Here is an 18839-nt window from a genome sequence, read left to right on the forward strand (position 1 = left end):
TCATGGACATAGAGGTGATCAGACATGTATATTTTTAAATCACACAATCACAAATTCAATTCACAGGTCACATAGCTCCCCTTTGTGTTATCTGCCTGCCCTCTTACTAAATGCATTTACTGGACCTGCACGTACTCTTCTTCTTCTTCTTCTTCTTATTGGTGCTAAGTCTGCTTTGGAGCAGGGTTTCTTAATCCTAGGTTAAAAAGCTGGGCTAACCCCACTTTAATAATCTTCTAAACTAAAAACCTTTCTCTACCTGGAGTTAAAAGCTGGTTTTAGAATGACGATAACCCGGGGTTAAGCACAGTGTAAAAAAAGCACTACAGATATCAAGCATATCCTTAATTCAAACCCATGTTTATAGCAACAATAAAGATCAGTATGGAAAGACCATTCACATGTGGATTATACCTAATTTTGACTTTCTTGTAAACTATTTTTGAACAATCGTGTGTTTGTGTACACACCACTACACTATCAGCAGTGTCTGTACAGGAATAATCCAAACTATCTTGGCTCTCGTGCACAAATTTGTTTCACTCTTAAGGATAATCCATTCACCTGTGGCCTAGTCGTTTGCCTGATCATTCTGCAAAGAAAGTAGTTACATAACGTCTATATGGAAATCTGTAATCTCATGAGTGAAAGTGAGTAAAACTCATCGAAGTTTACTCAAGGACTAACGACAGAAACACCAAGATTTCACAGTAGAAGATTTACACACACCCATCCCCTGAACACACACCTAATATAGTGCTTTTAATTTTTCATTCAATTGTGTTACTGTTGTTGTTGTTTTTTTGGCCTATTGGGCCATTGTTCCTCTTGCTCTTTCTATTTATTCTTTATCATTTTCCAGAATGTGCCAAGTTGCTCATCATTTAGGCATGGGGGAGAGCTTTTCATGTAGAGCAGAAAAACCTTGGTTTCCTGAAAGATTGCTGGCTTAATGTAAGAGACCTAGGGAGATACATTCAAATTAACACACTGATTGTAGAAATTGTAGATTTCTCTCTCTCTTTTTTTTAACTTTAGTGCTTCTCTTCTCATAAAAAAGCCAATACCATACAATTTTTTGTCATCTCCAATTTATGAAGAGAGTTAAAGCAGTGAGATAACAGTCAAAGAGCAAACGCCTACCTCATCTTCATTCAGCTTTATGCCTTTCTTGACATCATCTTTTCTGTAGAACCACAGAGAATCTATGGGATTCTTCTCGTTCTGTCCATAATTAATGTTAATCTCCTGAAATAAAAAGATGGAAATGTAGTGCTTAATCATTCCAACAGCAGTCAAGAACAGGGTGTAATAGCAAATTATTAATTGTGTTCAGGTGAAGGTGAAAATTCAGCTAATTTGTGATTAATTTAAATTAATTAATTTAATGTGGTTTTCCAGGGAGAAAAAAACATAGTCATGTTAACATCACGTTAAATATGCAATGCAAATATGCAATGAATAATTATATTAAAATTAATCCATATCTTACGATGCTTTCATTCAAAATCCCTATGTACAACTTTATACATTTATTATATTGTATTTCATTATGTGTTTATATTATCATTTACCTGTTCTAGCCATATGTGCATGAATTAAAGAAAATCTCATAAAATGATGTTAGGGTGATTGTATGTATTGAATGTAGGGACAATCACCTACATTTCTGAAGCCTAAAACCCTAAAATTGCTATAAAAAAACACAAGTGGCATCATGGCCTGATATTCTCAATTTACATCAGGCTTTCAATCCAAAACCCAAAGCCACAAACCAGTGAAAAATTTATAGTTTTCTACTCCACTCACTATGACTCTGAAGTCTTTTTCGGGGTAATCTGGATTCTTGAAACATTCTTTCAACTTTTTTTTCCACTCTTGCAGTTTCTGAGAAACACACACACACATGCTAACAGCTACAGTAGATAAACACACATATTATACTCGAGCATGTTCATAGACACATACATTCCTATACATCATACATGGTCACTATAGAATAACAAATGAACCTGTGTCAAGAAATGCCCAAGTAGGACAGCAGACATCATAATAAACTAGAGAAGAACCAAAAAGCCACCTGGGTATGTCTTTACAGTTTGATCATGAGACCTCTTTAAAATGTTGGTAGATTAAAAATTTAGATTTGGAAAAGAAAAAAGCACATGGAAATAAGAAAAAAAAAAGACAGAAAAGGGGAAAAACATTAGGTTATATTTAGATAAAACTGTCCATATAACATTTGTTTTAGGATAAAAAAAAAATTATCCAATGACACAGCTGCTAGGAATCTGTAATGCAATTTTAATAATTGCAATAGATATGATTGTAACTAACCTCTTCTGCTTTGAAAACTGTGCCGCCAACAAATCTGTAAAGCTCGCGTCTCTCAATTTTCTCGATGATCTTCTTTGCCTTTTGTGTTTCACGTTTGATCTTATCAAGAATGTTATCTGTAAAACAAAACAGAAAAAAGCCAAGTATAATATGGACATATTGTAGCCTTTAGCCAAACATTCTTATTTATATTGGGTATAATATATTGTCCTAGATTTTACCTGATTATTATATAGCTTAATTGCAATGGCATAGTGTGATCTTATGCACATTTCATTTCTTTATGTGTTTCTAGGACCCGGTATAGGCCCACTATGTAATGTTATTTTTGATGTCTGCTTTCTTATTGGTTATTTAAAGTAACATTGAATGTTAGTCACATGATCAGAGCAGGTGTGTAAATGATTTGATTTGCAAGTTTCTGTACAACCAACATGATTTTGATGAAATTCTAATAAAAGTTTGGAATAAAATTAAACTCTACATAATCAACCATACTGAAGCTGTGCACCAGCAGTTTTAACCACAACACTACTATATTCTGTGCTACCTAGTAAACGTTTTAAAAGGAAATTTTGTTGTAAATTGTTGATTATGTTTGTGTTTATAAAACAGCCTAACTGCTTCTGTTTCTAATGTTTAAGTTGCTGACTCGTTAGTTAAATTTTCCTTCAGATTGTCTATCGGTAATTGTGGCCCTTTTTCAGACTTGGGCAGGGCGAAGTAAGCAAAAAACGATCCTCAAATTGTTTATTAAATCTCTGAAAAGAAGGCTTTTGGGAAACACAAAAAGGATTCACACTTTCATGAGCGTTCCATTCTTCATTATTGGCAAACTCACCCCGCATTAGTTTGTCTGTGTGTGTGTGTGTGTGTGTGTGAGTGAGTGAGAGATTCTGGGCAACAATGTATTTTAAATAGGAACCTGTGAGCTTCATGTATATGCTCAGGTCAGATACAGTCTCAGAGATTTTCTTTCCATCCAGCTTAAAGTCCTCCTTTTCAGCTTCCAAAAATGCATCTATAATCCTGGAAAAAAGAAAGTGGGAAAAGCCATGCATGCTTGTATCCTTTGTACAGTTATTTGATTCAGCGTGAATTAAGCATCATACAGTGTCCTATAGCTAAATATCATTGCTTAAATTGTGTGTGATGTACTTTGACCTGAATTAACTGATTAACTCACATCCATTCAACTGCCTTTGTAACCCTGTGGTGGTAGGCATTGTGATGAAGCAGATAGCGAACGTGAAAGATTTCATACATATTCAGTGCTTCCTGAAAGAAAAAGCAAATAATAAATTAAATATCTTTTTACCTTACCTGATTCCCACCTTACCTTACCTTACGCTCACCTTATCTCTCATGCAGATCATCTTCTGCCCATTGATGTTCGGATCTTTATCGTCCTTGATGGTGCAAACTCGTGCAAAGTTCATGTAGCGCTCATGGGAGAAGTTGCTTTTCATTCCCAAATGGAGGCAATCTCTGGGAAAGGAAACATAGACACACAGCACAAACAATACATTTTGCTTCAATCATTTGGAAATTGTACATAAAATAAAATAAGATGAGGATATAAACATTGAGTGCAAGCACATCTCGACAACTCACCTACTGAAATAATCCATTTTGTCGACATCAATACCTGTATTTTTATTGGCCACAATTTCATACAAGTAGGACTTTTCCTTTGGTCTTCCTTTGTAGGGCCACTACATGGAATAAGACAGTATATAAATGTAAATGTATGTTAAATTCACATTATAATAACTATCTTACCCAATACCACAATGTTCAGAGATTCATATCATACATACTGCATAAAAGATTATTATTTTTCCTGTTAAATAAATATTTTATTTATGTCTATTTACATATATTCCTATTAATTATTATTATTATTATTATTATTATTATTATTATTATTACCTTTGAATCTAAAGCTTGCAGTTGCTCGCTCCTCTTAGTAGGTGGATTTGTGCCATAGATGAGCTCCTCGATAAACACAATGTCTTGGTTGTTAAATCCATATCCTTTCATGATTTCCTCAATCATTTTGCCGTCCTTTTGGTTATTGGTGATCAGTCGTTCAAACATTTCGACTGATGCTTTTTCATGCTACTCCATAGGAACAGAAGCAGAAAAATAAGATGTGACAGCAAAAAATAATTTAAAAAATAATTTAAAGTATTATTTTATATCGTTGTACATGGATTTTAATGGTCTTCACCACACATTTATTTGCTCACAATTAACATGGGTTTAGATGTAATAATTAGGGAAATATTTAGGACAAAGTTAATTATCTGTTATACAGATTTGAAAATACTTACCCCCCACTTTAAGTCTGGCTTTGCCTCCTTCATGAAGATCTCAAATGCATGAGAGAAAGGGCCATGACCTTTATTTAAAAAGTAGAAAATAGGTTTGAATAATTATCAGTGTGATAGTGATGTCGAAATTGATACTGAACTGAATTGATACCGTCCATCAGCTTCAGCATGTCATGTGTCCATGTCACATGTCCCAATGATCACTCACATCTGCTCTATATGACCCCTAATCAGCACCCCTACTTGCGTCCTGGCCTCTGTATGTTTCATTTTCAAGCTATTGTCACTACATTGTGTGAATGTGGTATCCAGTTGATGAATGATTCTACTTGCTACTTTAATTTTTGTATTTGTAAATAATTTTACAAACTATATCAGGTCCAGGGTGTAACACTTCAAGCTGTGGAAATTTTCAACATGGGTAAATGCTTTATAATAAATAAATAGATGATAATTATGTGTCTTTTACTTGGAATGTGTTATTCCACAAGCCAGTTTAATAATAGCCAGTCTAATACACAGGGAATAACTTACCCAGGTCATGACACAATCCTGCAATCTGAACACAGAGTTCATCTTTATCAGTTATCGTGCTTTCTTGAGCTCTCAGACTTCGCACAAGTTCTCCTGCTAGATGAGCCACGCTGTGAAGGAAAGTTGTAAATATGTTGTATTTTTACCTGATCATGGTGTGGTATCAATATTAGAAGACATTACATAATGCTTTTGCTGAAAATATAATGCAAGTCAACAGCAAATCGGTCTACAGTATATTAGTTGTCACGGGCATGCCGGCCTCAGCCGCGCCCCCATGCTCCCAATCACCAGACTTCTGATTGCACCACCTGCACCTAATTTCCCACGGCGCCTATGTAAAGCCCTCACTCGCCAGTGGCAGCGGTGAGTATTAAGACTGTTAAGGCCTGGTCACACTACAAGACTTTAACCGTCGGCAGATCGCTTTGCTGTTCAGACTACATGACTTCACTGTATGTCTTTTTGTCCTTGTGGTGTTCACACTACGCAACGCTTCGTAAATGATCCACAAGAGGGGGTCTCACACAACACGATCTGACAACAACTCTTTTCACTCAACGCCATCCCCAAACCACGTTTTGTCACGAAAACACACACGACAGGTGGATCCGGAAATGACGCGAGACTTTCGGTAAAGGTTTGTTTTGAAAATGGACGTCAGCAGGAGTCTCGCTCTAAATAAATGTTAATTTATTAAAATAAATGTTATTTTATTTTTGAAGCCACTATTTTTGAAGCCATGTTGCTGCTGCTGCTTTTCTTCCGGTGACCTCAACTCTGTTGACTTGCTCTCTCATTAGCTGGAGGTCGTAGCTACAATTGACACCACGTGATGTCGAGTCGGCCGACCGTCCCACATATTTAACATGCCAGATATCTAGATTTTGTCTGTGAGGTGTCAGCGACGCGTCAGCTGGCCTCTTTTATGATCGTTGAGTAGTTCACAAATAAAGATTGCCGAGCGCTGATCACCCGCTGATTTTCCCACGATCACAGACCGATCTGTCGGCCAGCTTGTTAATTCGCAAATCGGGCTTAAAATCCTGTAGTGTGAACTAAGCTTTAGCTGAATGTGCCTTAAGGCTAGTTCACACTACAAGACTTTAACCGTCGGCAGATCGCTTTGCTGTTCAGACTACATGACTTCACCGTATGTCTTTTTGTCCTTGTGGTGTTCACACTACGCGACGCTTCGTAAATGATCCACAAGAGGGGGTCGCACACCACACCATCTGACAACAACTCTTGTCACTTGTGACTTGCTCTCTCATTGGCTGGAGGTCGTAACTACAATTGACACCACGTGATGTCGAGTCGGCCGACCGTCCAAGATATTTAACATGTCAGATATCTGGATTTTGTCAGCGAGCCTCTTTGATGCGTCGTTGAGTAGTTCACACATAAAGATTGCCGAGCGCTGATCACCTGCTGATTTTCCCACGATCACAGTCCGATCTGTCGACAAGCTCATTAATTTGCAAATCGGGCTTAAAATCCTGTAGTGTGAACTAAGCTTTAGTTTAGTCTCTTGCCTCCTTATTTCTGCTCATGTCCTTATTTTTACCTGCCTAAGTTTATTTCCCTCCATTTGCTCTTCTCTAAAGTAAAGACATTTCATTCACTCCCTGCAGTCTCGAGTGTTTCGTAACAGTAAAACAAGATTCAAGGACCAAACTTTATTTATTCTTCTGGTCCATTAACTTCAGAGAAGTTCTGTGAAGAAGTTAATAAGTTAAGAATATGAATGATCAAGTAGCATCAAAATATCTTTGAATATTATCACATTGTTACATCAGCCACCAATATCTTCACCTACAATAATTTAATGTTAATGTTTAATGTTAGTATGATTTATTGACATTTTTACCCGATGGAGTGCTCAAAGCGGTTGTGAGAAGCTCCTGGAAAGACAAAATAGCCTCCTCCTAGCTGCTTGATGTTCCTCAGGCGCTGAAACTCTGGTGTGTCAATGATTTTAACCAGCAGAGGATGCATCTTGATATGGCCATGGACAGAGTCATTGAAGATCTGTGTTTAAAAAAATATCCCCAATTTATTACTCCTATACCAGCATGTATTATTGTTAATACAGAGATTACAATTTTGCAGGGATTGTCTGGTATGTTAGCAGACTTGGCCACCCCTGTATGGGTCTTGTGGGAGCTTGGTTACAAATTGTCTGGATATTAATCAATGCTTCTTTGTAGTGGTCTATGACCTCTATACAAAAAGGCTGGAATATGTGTCCACTTTGACAGTTACTACCTGTGAAATGATTCATTGGGATCACTCTTTAGCTTATGACCATCACTAGTGACAGTAAACTACAGATTGTTTTAGTAGACATTGCTAATGTGATGGGGCATTAGGCACAACCCCAAGGCATTTTACCTCCCAGATGCAAATGGTGGCAGAGACAGTCTGAAGCAGGCATGAATGTTCATGACATCCTTCATCTAAACACCTGAAGAGCCAGCTGTGCCACTAGCCAGAGCCAGCAACCTTTCAGTCTTTCCAAGATCCATAGACTAAATAGATCTGAGGCACTGTGACACTAACCAAAGCTCTACTTAGATGTAAATATTTCTTTGCTTATATAAGAGTTTGCTTGTTGGCCAATTACCAAGTTGTATTGGGCCAGATAAAACACTGAGACAGGATGTCATGGACTGCTGGACAGATTTCTTTATGTTCACATGTGCTTCTGTTTATGTTGTGTTTGGACATGTGCTTTCCCAACCCTATCCTTCCTCCTGTTTTATTTTATTACCTTCCCTATTTATACCTGCTCTCTTGTGCTTGTGTTTTGCTGAGTCCTTGTCTTTTCTGACCTTGTTTTGCCTCCTGGATTCTGCTGTTTGTTTTCTGTTTTGTGTATGTTATTTTACATTTAGTCATCTAGTGTTCCCTAGTGTTTCCATGTGTGTAGTTTTGTAAAAGTTTTTAGTAAATCCCCAGTTTTTCCACCTTTGCTTTTCCCCTGTTTTTCATTCTTTGCATTTGGGTCTGGATCCTGTACCTATGGAGGCACCTAAACCTGACACAGCGAGCGTTAAGATCTGCCAGGTGAACATACAGTATGATATACACATCAGAATCAACATAACTGCATACTGTAGCTGGTGCCATATATGCATTTTAAGAGATAATGACTCCATAAGTGGAAATATTGTAGCATGGTTTCTATAGTTGCTGAAAAATTGTAGCGTGGTTTCTAGTGTTGATCCATTTTGTACAGCTTGAAATAGTAGGCCAATACAAACCAAGTGTACAAAAAATGGTTATTTGTGTAAAGGGAATAATGACTCTTTGATACTAAGCATGACTTTAAGCCTCACAAGGCATTGCAAGCATGTAAGAAATGTGAAACATTTCATAGAAGAAATCATAGTGATCTGTGCTTCTTACTGTAAAGTGACTAGAAAATACAAACAAACCCACTGGCAGTGCAGGGGAAACTCTCCATTGCCTCTAGAGATTACCTTCCCCATAGAGAGAACAGTTAATTAAAGTAATTAAAGGGCATAATTGCTTATATATAATACAAGAGCACTCACCAAGGTAGAATGAAGTGAGAGCTTTTCCATTTTGGGGGGCAATTCTAGATCTTGCATTTGGAATTACTTGGCTGTAAAGTTCCATTAAATATTGGAGGTGGACTCTCTTGTATTTAGTTCTTGTGATAATACCATTACTTTTTAATAATCTCTAACAAATATATATTTTTTTAACAAATTCATATAAATCTAGCTACCCAGCCTCCTTCCTCATCATAAATGTGCACTTAACCATCACATTACTCATAGAAACATAATCTATGCAAGTAAAAAACTCACCTTGTATGTTTCTGTATCCATATTTTGGCCTGACTCTAAAGCCTTGTTTCAGTGGATTAGAGAAGGGAACAAAATTAAGGTAATGTGTTATATAATTCTCACAAATTGAACATGCTCAGCTTGGCATAGAAAAATATGTACACATAAGTATCTTAATGTACAAGACAACTATTCCAAGATAATAATACTATATGGCCCGTCTGTCCGTTCTTCTGTCCATCTATCACTCCCTAAGGAATTACTTTATTCTAGAGTCCTCCTTTCCAACAGTGCTGAGTCTATCTTGATAAATATTAAACTGTTAAACGTTGGCATTTCTTATAGCATATACTTTACATTCAATTACATTTCCAAACTATTTACTATTGATTTCTCAGATTGATTCTTCTTAATTTCTCGTTTAAGAGAAATGGCAAGTCTAAGAGGTAATACACAATAAAATGAAAACAAGAGCTTAGTTTTTTAAAAGGGCCTCAATATGGGTATAAATTCAATCACTACAACATCTATCAAGACAAACATGATAACAGAAATGAAAGTTGTAACATCACATTGCTGATAAAAACACAATGTATGCAAGTAATAAAAAAAACCCAACCTTGTATGTTCTTTTCATATTTTGATCTAAATCTGAACACTTGTTTCAGTGGATTGGAGAAGAGAACAAAATTAAGTTTAATATGTTGTATAATTCACTCAAATTGAGCATGTTTAGCTTGGGCATAGATAAATATTAATATATCTTAACTGCTTTATTCTAGTGTCAGGGTAGCACTGGATCCTCCTGATCTGATTTTTAACTTCTTCTTCTTTCGTCTTTTCCCTTCAGGGGTGGCCACAGCGAATCATCTCTCTCCACCTATCCCTATCTCTTCTGCATCCTCAACACTTACTCCCACTAGCTTCATATCCTCATTTATTACATCCATATACCTCCTCTTTGGCCTTCCTCTTTGCCTCCTGCCTGGCAGCTCCATGTCCAACACTCTCTTACCAATATAGTCACTCTCCCTCCTCTGGACATGTCCAAACCATCTTAATCTGGCCTCTCTAACTTTGTCCCCCAAACATCCAACATGAGCTGTCCCTCTGATGTACTCGTTCCTAATCCTGTCCAACCTTGTCACTCCCAAAGAGAACCTCAACATCTTCAGCTCTGCTACCTCCAGCTCTGACTCCTGTCTCTTCCTCAGTGACACTGCCTCTAAACCATACAGCATGGCCGGTCTCACCACTGTCCTGTATACCTTCCCCTTGATTCTCGCTGATTTTGTTTTTATCAATGTACAAAAATAAAAGGTTATTCTTTTTTATTGTATGTTTAGTAAAATAAGTTAACTGGTGTAAAGAATTATGCGCAAAACACTTTTTGGATAAAAAACAGATGCTACACTAGAAAATAAACATGTTGACTGCAGATAAATTAATTTATTTGTCAAACAAAAAGGATGCAAAACAGCTACTGTGCATTATTTTTTATTTATTACTTAAGTATAACATAATAATAATAAGATAACAAAAACGTAAATTATTGAACATTACATTATATTCATAATGTTATGATTTACTTACCTTTCTCAGCACGGAGCTCGGAATTTCACACATCTTGTGTGTGTGTGTGTTTATATGTGTTTATATATAAGGTAATGAATGCAGTTGTAAATCAACAAGCTTTGGACACACCTTTTTTAAAAATTTGCTGACCACAATCACATAATCTGCAAAATTGGATACATTCATAATTGTTGAAATTGTGAAAACTTCACAGGTGAATTATTATTCTAAAATATGTTATGCTGCTTGGAACTAAATACAAGCTAATGAGTATTAAGACTTCTCAACATCTTCACAGAAAAGAGTAAATATATATTTTTTAGATTGGTTCCCAACGTACACTCGACATGGTACTTTAGCATGATAATAATTCCACACACACCCAGTACATGGTTGTACTGGCATGGGCACATTCTTGTCATATTTCTTAATTCTGTGAAAAACTAAAAGATAAATATAAGAAACCAGGTGCTTTAAAATATAATGTGAGATGGGAAACTACACACACCATGCAGAGTTTTTAGAAATAACTCAAAACAGTAAGCCACTACAAATGACTCATTATATCTATGAAAAGAAAATTAAAATACAGGAAAAGAAAATTTAAGTAAAATAGAATTACAAAAGAATGATATTTAAGGTAGTTACTCTTAATTAGTGCTTGTATTTTGAGATACTCAAAAAGCTGTACATGTCTGAGCCAGATAGAAAACACAGGGGTAAAATCTAGTTCATTTACTTTAATACTTTGAACCCTCCTGTTGTCTATGGGTCAATTTGGCCCGGTGTAAAAAGTAATCAAAATTGAGGTATAATTTTATATAAATGAGATTTATAATACCAAATATTTAAAAAAAAAAGTGCAAAATATATGTTAATGTGTTGAAAACAAGTTGACTAAAAAGGTGAAACAAAAAAAAAATGGTGATCATACATACCTCATTTTTTATAAGCGGTCAAAACAGACCAGGTCAATTTGGCACATGGAGAGAATAAGTTTATAATAAATGGGAGGCAAATACAAGGGTTAAGATGGAAAAAAACAAACCAACCTTGATTTACATTTGCTAATGTTACTTAAAAATGAAAGTAGTTGTTTGAACTACTCATAATTAATACTCTTTTATTAGCTTAGTAACATGTGAGAAATGTACATAATAAGTAAGTAATTAAAAAGTACATTAAAAATAAGTAATTAAAGGACTGGATCCTCCTGATCTGATTTTTATCTTCTTCTTCTTACGGCTTTTCCCTTCAGGGGTGGCCACAGGGAATCATCTCTCTCCACCTATCCTTATCTCTTCTGCATCCTCAACACTTACACCCACTAGCTTCATATCCTCATTTATTACATCCATATACCTCCTCTTTGGCCTTCCTCTTTTCCTCCTGCCTGGCAGCTCCATGTCCAGCATTCTCCTACCAATATACTCACTCTCCCTCCTCTGGACATGTCCAAACCATCCTAACCTGGCCTCTCTAACTTTGTCCTCTAAACGTCCAACATGAGCTGTCCCTCTGATGTACTTGTTCCTAATCCTATCCAACCTTTTCACTCCCAAAGAGAACCTCAACATCTTCAGCTCTGCTACCTCCAGCTCTGACAGCTCTGATCTGATTTTTATCTAGCTATGTAAGTTTAACTCCTGTTCACAAATTTATTTGCAGTTGTCCTTCCTTGAACCACTTTTGGTATGTACAAACAGGTATGTACTAACAACTGCATGCTAAGTATTATACTATTATATTAAAATATGTTGCTTGGAATGAAATACTAGCTACTGACTATTAAGCCTTCTGAACATCTTCACTGAGAAGAGTAAATATAATTTTGGATTGGTTCCAAATGTACACTTAATGTGGCACTTCGCATGATAATTATTCCACACACACCCATAGATGTGGTTGTACTGGCATGGGCAGTCTTTTAAAAAAAAAATACACCAGATTATGTATGTAACCCAGTTCTCTGAGAAGGGGACCAGGCACTGCATCATGGCTGATGCTCTGGGAATGATTTTTTGCAGAAGTTGTGTCTGAAGCCCTGTGTGAAATCAGTGATTTATTGGCTCGGATAGGGGACAAAACGGAGTGGACGAGCAACACCATAAAAGAGCATCTACATCACATCATTCCAGCCTCTACTTGTCTGAAGGAAGCACGAGTGGGAACCGGGTTACATAACTGGTGTAGTTCCCTTTCAAGGCCACCTTAGGAGATTTTCGAACTCCACAGAATGCAGTGGCAATTCAACTGCTGCTTGCTCCTTGTTGCTCACATCGAGCTCCTCAGAGTCCAATGCAGACAACATTATATCCTGATCTAGGTTGGGAGAAATCGCAAAGTGAGCTCCCAGAGCCAAAGCGGAGGTATTAGAGTTAACTGAGTGGATGTCAGAAAGTGATTCAAGAGTGTTGCCACTGATTGTTTTCTCTCAATTTAGTGGGATACCACTCATCATTGCCCACATCAGGTTCCTCAGAGTCTGATGAAGACAATAATAATTCTTTGTTCGGGTCAGGAGAAATCTGAGTCGCAAGAGAGGACAAGAGAAAGGGGATCACCCATCTCTTGTTCTGCCTCAGCTAACTTGAACTATACATGTTTTTAATGTTGTAATTGTTAAGTGTGTGTTTTTGTTCATTTCTCTACACTATTAGCTATGTAAGTAAAACTCCTGTATAAAAATTTATTTGTTTTTTAAAGATAATCCATCGACCTGTTGCTTAGTAAACTGCCTGATCCTTTGGCAAAGATAAAACAAAAGTAGTTTGAAGTTATATGTATAATTTTTTGGATTACACAAATTGATACCACCTTCCAGTATAGTGTAATAATAACCGAGTGCTCTAATATTGAAATCTACGGCTAGTGTCCCCTTCAATTTGTTTGTTTTATGTTGATGTTTTTTTTGTCTGCCACCTTTTGCTAGTCTTCTGGAAACTTCTATAATATTTTCCAGAACATATTGATGTCTTCACTGCCTTAGCATGGACTATTTTTGTTGAACAGCATGACTTTGACACCATAAAATATTTCAGGCTGAATGTAAGAGATCTTGAGAGAAACATGGTAATTGGCCCAAAAAAGGTTTGTCTATTTTTGGCCATAAACAAACACAAGCATATTAGCTCCATCCTATAAATACACACTTTAATAAATATTGACTTAAAATACAACCCAATTAGTGCCCATTGTAGCTGTTTCACTCTCGATCATGGACAGGGGTCAGCATGAGCACTCTGACCAGATGCAGATAAAATTTAAAATATAAGACACTATAGCTTTTCCAGAAGTTTGCTCTACAGTAGTTGTTCTATGGGATTGGACCAGATGGGCTAGCCTTCACTCAACATGTGCATCAGTGAGCCTTGGGCACTTAGTACCCTGTTGCTGGTTCACTGGTTGTCCTTCCTTGAACCACTTTTGGTATGCACTAATAACTGCATACTGGAAACACCCTACAAGACTTCAAGTCCTTATTATATATTATTATACTTTTATATTAAAATATCTTGCTTGGAATGAAATACTAGCTAATGACTACTAAGCCTTCTGAACACCTTCACAGAAAAGAGTAAGTATATTTTTGGATTGTTTCACAATGTTCACTCGACGTGGCATTTCGCATGATAATAATTCCACACACACCCATAGATGTGGTTGTACTGGCATGGGCACATTCAGGTTATACTTTTTGCTTTAATGAAAAACTAAAAGATAAATTTAAGAAACTGGTTGTTATAAAATACAAAGAAAAACAAGAAACTACGCACACCTCATGCAGTGTCCATTACAAATGATTCATTACGTCTACGAACAAAATTACAATACAGAAAAATTAAACAAAAGGACAGTAGAATTACAAATAAATGATAATTACGGTAGTTAGTACTAGTTACTATTTCACTTTTAAGCTACTCCAAAACCTGTACATGTCTGTGTGAGATCTAATTCGTTTACTTTATTACTTTTTTCCCCCTTATTCCACACACATCCAAAGATGTTGTTGTACTGGCTTGGGTACATTTAGGTTATACTTCCTGCTTTGATGAAAAACTAAAAAAAAACAAAAAAACAAGTGCTATAAAAATGAGAGATACCATGCAGTCTTGTTACTGTGTAATTGTGAACAAATATGTGTAAGTTTGTACATATTGCTGTTTACTATTGTAAATAACTATGCTTACTATGTATATAAAGCTTTATAACACTGTATGTCAACAGCGTAACAGATGAAGCTAATACATTGTTGAAATCCTACAACATTTTCTAGCCTATCAATGAGATGAGCATGATCAGTGGAGTCAAAAGCTGCACTAAGGTCAAGCAACACCAGCAAGGAGACACAATCCTGATCAAAGGCCAGTAGGAGGCCATTGTTCAAGTCCGTATTATATATTATTTTTCTATTATTTTAAAATATCTTGCTTGGAATTAAATATTAGCTAATGACTATTAAGCCTTCTGAACATCTTCACAGAAAAGAGTAAGTATATTTTTGGATTGGTTCTGAATGTACACTCAATGTGCCATTTGGCATAATAATTCCAGACACACCCATAGATGTGCTTGTTCTGGCATGGGCAAATTCAGGTTATACTTCTTGCTCTGATGAAAAACTAAAAGATTCCTTGCAATGTACCGAGCCATTTGCTACTTGTGCTGTTTCATGGATTGTTTGTGTATGACCTGTGCTTTGTCTTTTGGCGTTTCACGTGTTTTGGTTAGTGCTACGGTTTTGTTTGCATAGATGTGGTTGTACTGTCATAGGCACATTCAGGTTATACTTTTTGCTTTGATGAAAAACTAAAAGATAAATTTAAGAAACCAGTTGTTATAAAATACAAAGAAAAACAAGAAACTACACACATCCCATGCAGTGTCCATTACAAATGATTCATTACATCTATGAACAAAATTAACAAATGGACTATTACTATTGTAAATAACTGTGCTTACTACGTATGTAAAGCTTTGTAAAACTATGTCATTAGCATAATAGTAGAAGCTAATACCTTGTTGAAATCCTACAACATTTTCCAGACTATCAATGAGATGAGCATGATCAGTGGAGTCAAAAGCTGCACTAAGGTCAAGCAACACCAGCATGGTCTCTATGCCATGATGAGGCCTAAATCCTGACTGATACACTACAGGAATATTATTCCTATGAGCATAACTGCTGTGCTACAACATTTTCTAGGATGTTGGAGATAAAGGAGCTGAGGTCATTTTTTTTTTTTTTTTTTTACATTATTTTTTGTTTTGTTTTAATTCGTATGTTTACATACTGTACAGTACTGTGCAAAAGTTTTAGGCAGGTGTGAAAAAGTTCTGTAAAGCAAGAAGTGTTAATAGTTTATTTTTTATTAATTACGAAAATTGAAAGTAAATGAAAAGAAAAGAAATCCCAATTAAATCAATATTTGGTGCGACCACCACACAAAACATCAATTCTTCTATATGCACTCAGTTTTTGAAGGAACTCGGCAGGTAGGTTGTTCCAAACATCTTGGAACAACAGATCCCATAGATGTGGTTGCACTGGCTTGGGCACATTTCAGGTAATACTTCTTGCTTCAATGAAAAACAAAAAGATAAATATTAGAAACCACGTGCTATAGAATACAAACTTGTACACAGTTTTTGTAAGAACTTGGCAGGTAGGTTGTTCCAAACATCTTGGCTGCCTTAGCTCCTTCTGTCTCTTCATGTAATCCCAGACAGACTCGATGTTGAGATCATCTGCACGATGGTCACAATGATGTTCATTTTTTGCACCCATTCCAAAAATGATATAAATCTTAATGCATTAAAAACATTTATTCCATCCATGCCCCAATTATGAGCTACTGCTTTAAATAATATGTTTGTTTTGTTAATTGTTTATTATATAATTGATTTATATTCCAGTATATTTGTGTGTCAATGATACCTTGGACATTTCCCCACCAGACCACCAGAGGGAAAACCTGCAAATTTTAGTTGTACACTCTTTTGGTTGTGATTTCATTTCCCCTGTTTATTACGTACACATGTTTTGTGTTATGTGATTAGCTTGATGTCATTTTTTTTGTGATGCCTAGATAATTTCCAGGTTCTGTGTATTCCTGACTGTTCCTGAGTATTTGTTTTGCATTTTCTTGCATCAGTTTCTGTTTCTACCTAGTGGTTTACTTTGCACTATTAATAAAACTTTTATAAAATACAATTCTGCACTTGCATCTGCCTTCACTGCCTAATTGTGACATCGCAATGTGAACCTATTTTAGTACTAATGAAATAAAATGAACCAATTTAATGAACCCTTTAACAGAAGCAGAATAAAATAGTTCATTTTTATTAATTGGATATTAATATTATTTGCCTGTGGTACTCAGTTTTGGTGCAACCACCACACAAAACATCAATTCTACTGTACACTTGCAATCGGCAGGTAGTTTGTACCAAACATCTTGGAACAACAGGTCCAATAGATATGGTGGCACTGGCATGGGCACATTTCAGGTTATACTTCTTGCTTCAGTGAAAACCAAAAGATAAATATAAGAAACCAGGTGCTATAGAAAACAATCTATGAAACTGGTGGCCTTCACCTCTGAGGTATGGCCACAGCCTCAGTCAGAGATCAACCTGGAGTACACTGACACCGAGACACAGTAACAGCCAGAGGCCGACCTGGTGGCCTCCATTCCTAAGCCACAGATAGAGGCCAACATGACAGCAGGCAGCCTCTGGTACTGAACTCCCTCCAGAGACAGATGGGGCTGTCAGAAATAGGAATCAACCCCAGATCGAGGGAAAGATGAATGCAGCAATGTACAGAGACATCCTTGATGAAAACCTGCTCCAGAGTGCTCTAGACCTCAGACTGGGGCGGCAGTTCACCTTCCAGCCAAGGTAACAAAGGAGTGGCTACGGGACAACTTGAGTATCCCTCAACTTGAATGTCCTTGAGTGGCCCAGCCAGAGCCCAGACTTGAACCCAACTGAACATCTCTGGAGAGATCTGAAAATGGCTGCGCTCCAAAGCTCACCATCCAACCTGATGGCACTTTATAGGTCCTGCAAAGAAGAATGGGAAAAACTGCCCAAATATAGGTGTGCCCAGCTTGTAGCCATACTCAATATGACTTGAGGCTGTAATTGGTGCCAAAGGTGCTTCAACAAAGTATTGAACTTATGTACATGTGATTTTTTTAGTGTTTTTATTTTTAATAAATTTGTAAAGACTTCAAAAAACTTCTTTCATGTTGTCATTATGGGGTATTGTTTGCAGAATTTTGAGGAAAATATAAAATTACATTCCAACAGCAAAAGGACAATTCAAATATTACAGATGTTTATAGAAAGTGATTTTATTGTAATCATTTTGCATAAGAACCCTTATTTATTTGTTTTTAAAGTATCATGGACATAGAGGTGATCAGACATGTATATTTTTAAATCACACAATCACAAATTCAATTCACAGGTCACATAGCTCCCCTTTGTGTTATCTGCCTGCCCTCTTACTAAATGCATTTACTGGACCTGCACGTACTCTTCTTCTTCTTCTTCTTCTTATTGGTGCTAAGTCTGCTTTGGAGCAGGGTTTCTTAATCCTAGGTTAAAAAGCTGGGCTAACCCCACTTTAATAATCTTCTAAACTAAAAACCTTTCTCTACCTGGAGTTAAAAGCTGGTTTTAGAATGACGATAACCCGGGGTTAAGCACAGTGTAAAAAAAGCACTACAGATATCAAGCATATCCTTAATTCAAACCCATGTTTATAGCAACAATAAAGATCAGTATGGAAAGACCATTCACATGTGGATTATACCTAATTTTGACTTTCTTGTAAACTATTTTTGAACAATCGTGTGTTTGTGTACACACCACTACACTATCAGCAGTGTCTGTACAGGAATAATCCAAACTATCTTGGCTCTCGTGCACAAATTTGTTTCACTCTTAAGGATAATCCATTCACCTGTGGCCTAGTCGTTTGCCTGATCATTCTGCAAAGAAAGTAGTTACATAACGTCTATATGGAAATCTGTAAGCTCATGAGTGAAAGTGAGTAAAACTCATCGAAGTTTACTCAAGGACTAACGACAGAAACACCAAGATTTCACAGTAGAAGATTTACACACACCCATCCCCTGAACACACACCTAATATAGTGCTTTTAATTTTTCATTCAATTGTGTTACTGTTGTTGTTGTTTTTTTGGCCTATTGGGCCATTGTTCCTC

At 36.5% G+C, this 18839-nt stretch overlaps 1 protein-coding gene across 2 annotated transcripts; it reads right to left on the reverse strand.

Annotated features, from left to right (window-relative positions):
• Window positions 1–828: 828 nt before the first annotated feature.
• Window positions 829–10730, reverse strand: LOC131343485 (deoxynucleoside triphosphate triphosphohydrolase SAMHD1-like). 2 transcript variants are annotated; one of them, XM_058375206.1, is made up of 15 exons: window positions 10619–10694; window positions 9645–9683; window positions 9047–9088; window positions 7078–7238; window positions 5208–5317; window positions 4674–4741; window positions 4270–4458; window positions 3952–4052; window positions 3693–3825; window positions 3524–3615; window positions 3263–3366; window positions 2338–2453; window positions 1810–1887; window positions 1144–1248; window positions 829–963 (listed from the first exon to the last, which is right to left on the reverse strand). In XM_058375206.1, the coding sequence occupies exons 1-15, from the start codon at window positions 10649–10651 to the stop codon at window positions 838–840; spliced, it is 1497 nt and encodes a 498-aa protein (XP_058231189.1). In that variant the 5' UTR covers window positions 10652–10694; the 3' UTR covers window positions 829–837. The 2 variants fall into 2 exon arrangements, with proteins under 2 accessions (XP_058231189.1, XP_058231190.1); XM_058375207.1 differs by lacking the exon at window positions 9645–9683 and having other exon boundaries at window positions 10619–10730.
• Window positions 10731–18839: the final 8109 nt, after the last annotated feature.

The sequence above is a fragment of the Hemibagrus wyckioides genome, linkage group LG22 (genome assembly GCF_019097595.1).
Source record: "Hemibagrus wyckioides isolate EC202008001 linkage group LG22, SWU_Hwy_1.0, whole genome shotgun sequence".
Lineage (NCBI taxonomy): Eukaryota > Metazoa > Chordata > Actinopteri > Siluriformes > Bagridae > Hemibagrus > Hemibagrus wyckioides.

Coding starts and splice junctions, on each gene's coding strand:
- LOC131343485 (XM_058375206.1), bottom strand. CDS start 10,651: ATGTGTGAAATTCCGAGCTCCGTGCTGAGAAAG. Junction 9,089..9,644: donor ATATGAAAAGAACATACAAG/GTTGGGTTTTTT, acceptor CACTGAAACAAG/GCTTTAGAGTCAGGCCAAAA. Junction 3,367..3,523: donor ACAAAGGCAGTTGAATGGAT/GTGAGTTAATCA, acceptor TCTTTTTTCCAG/GATTATAGATGCATTTTTGG.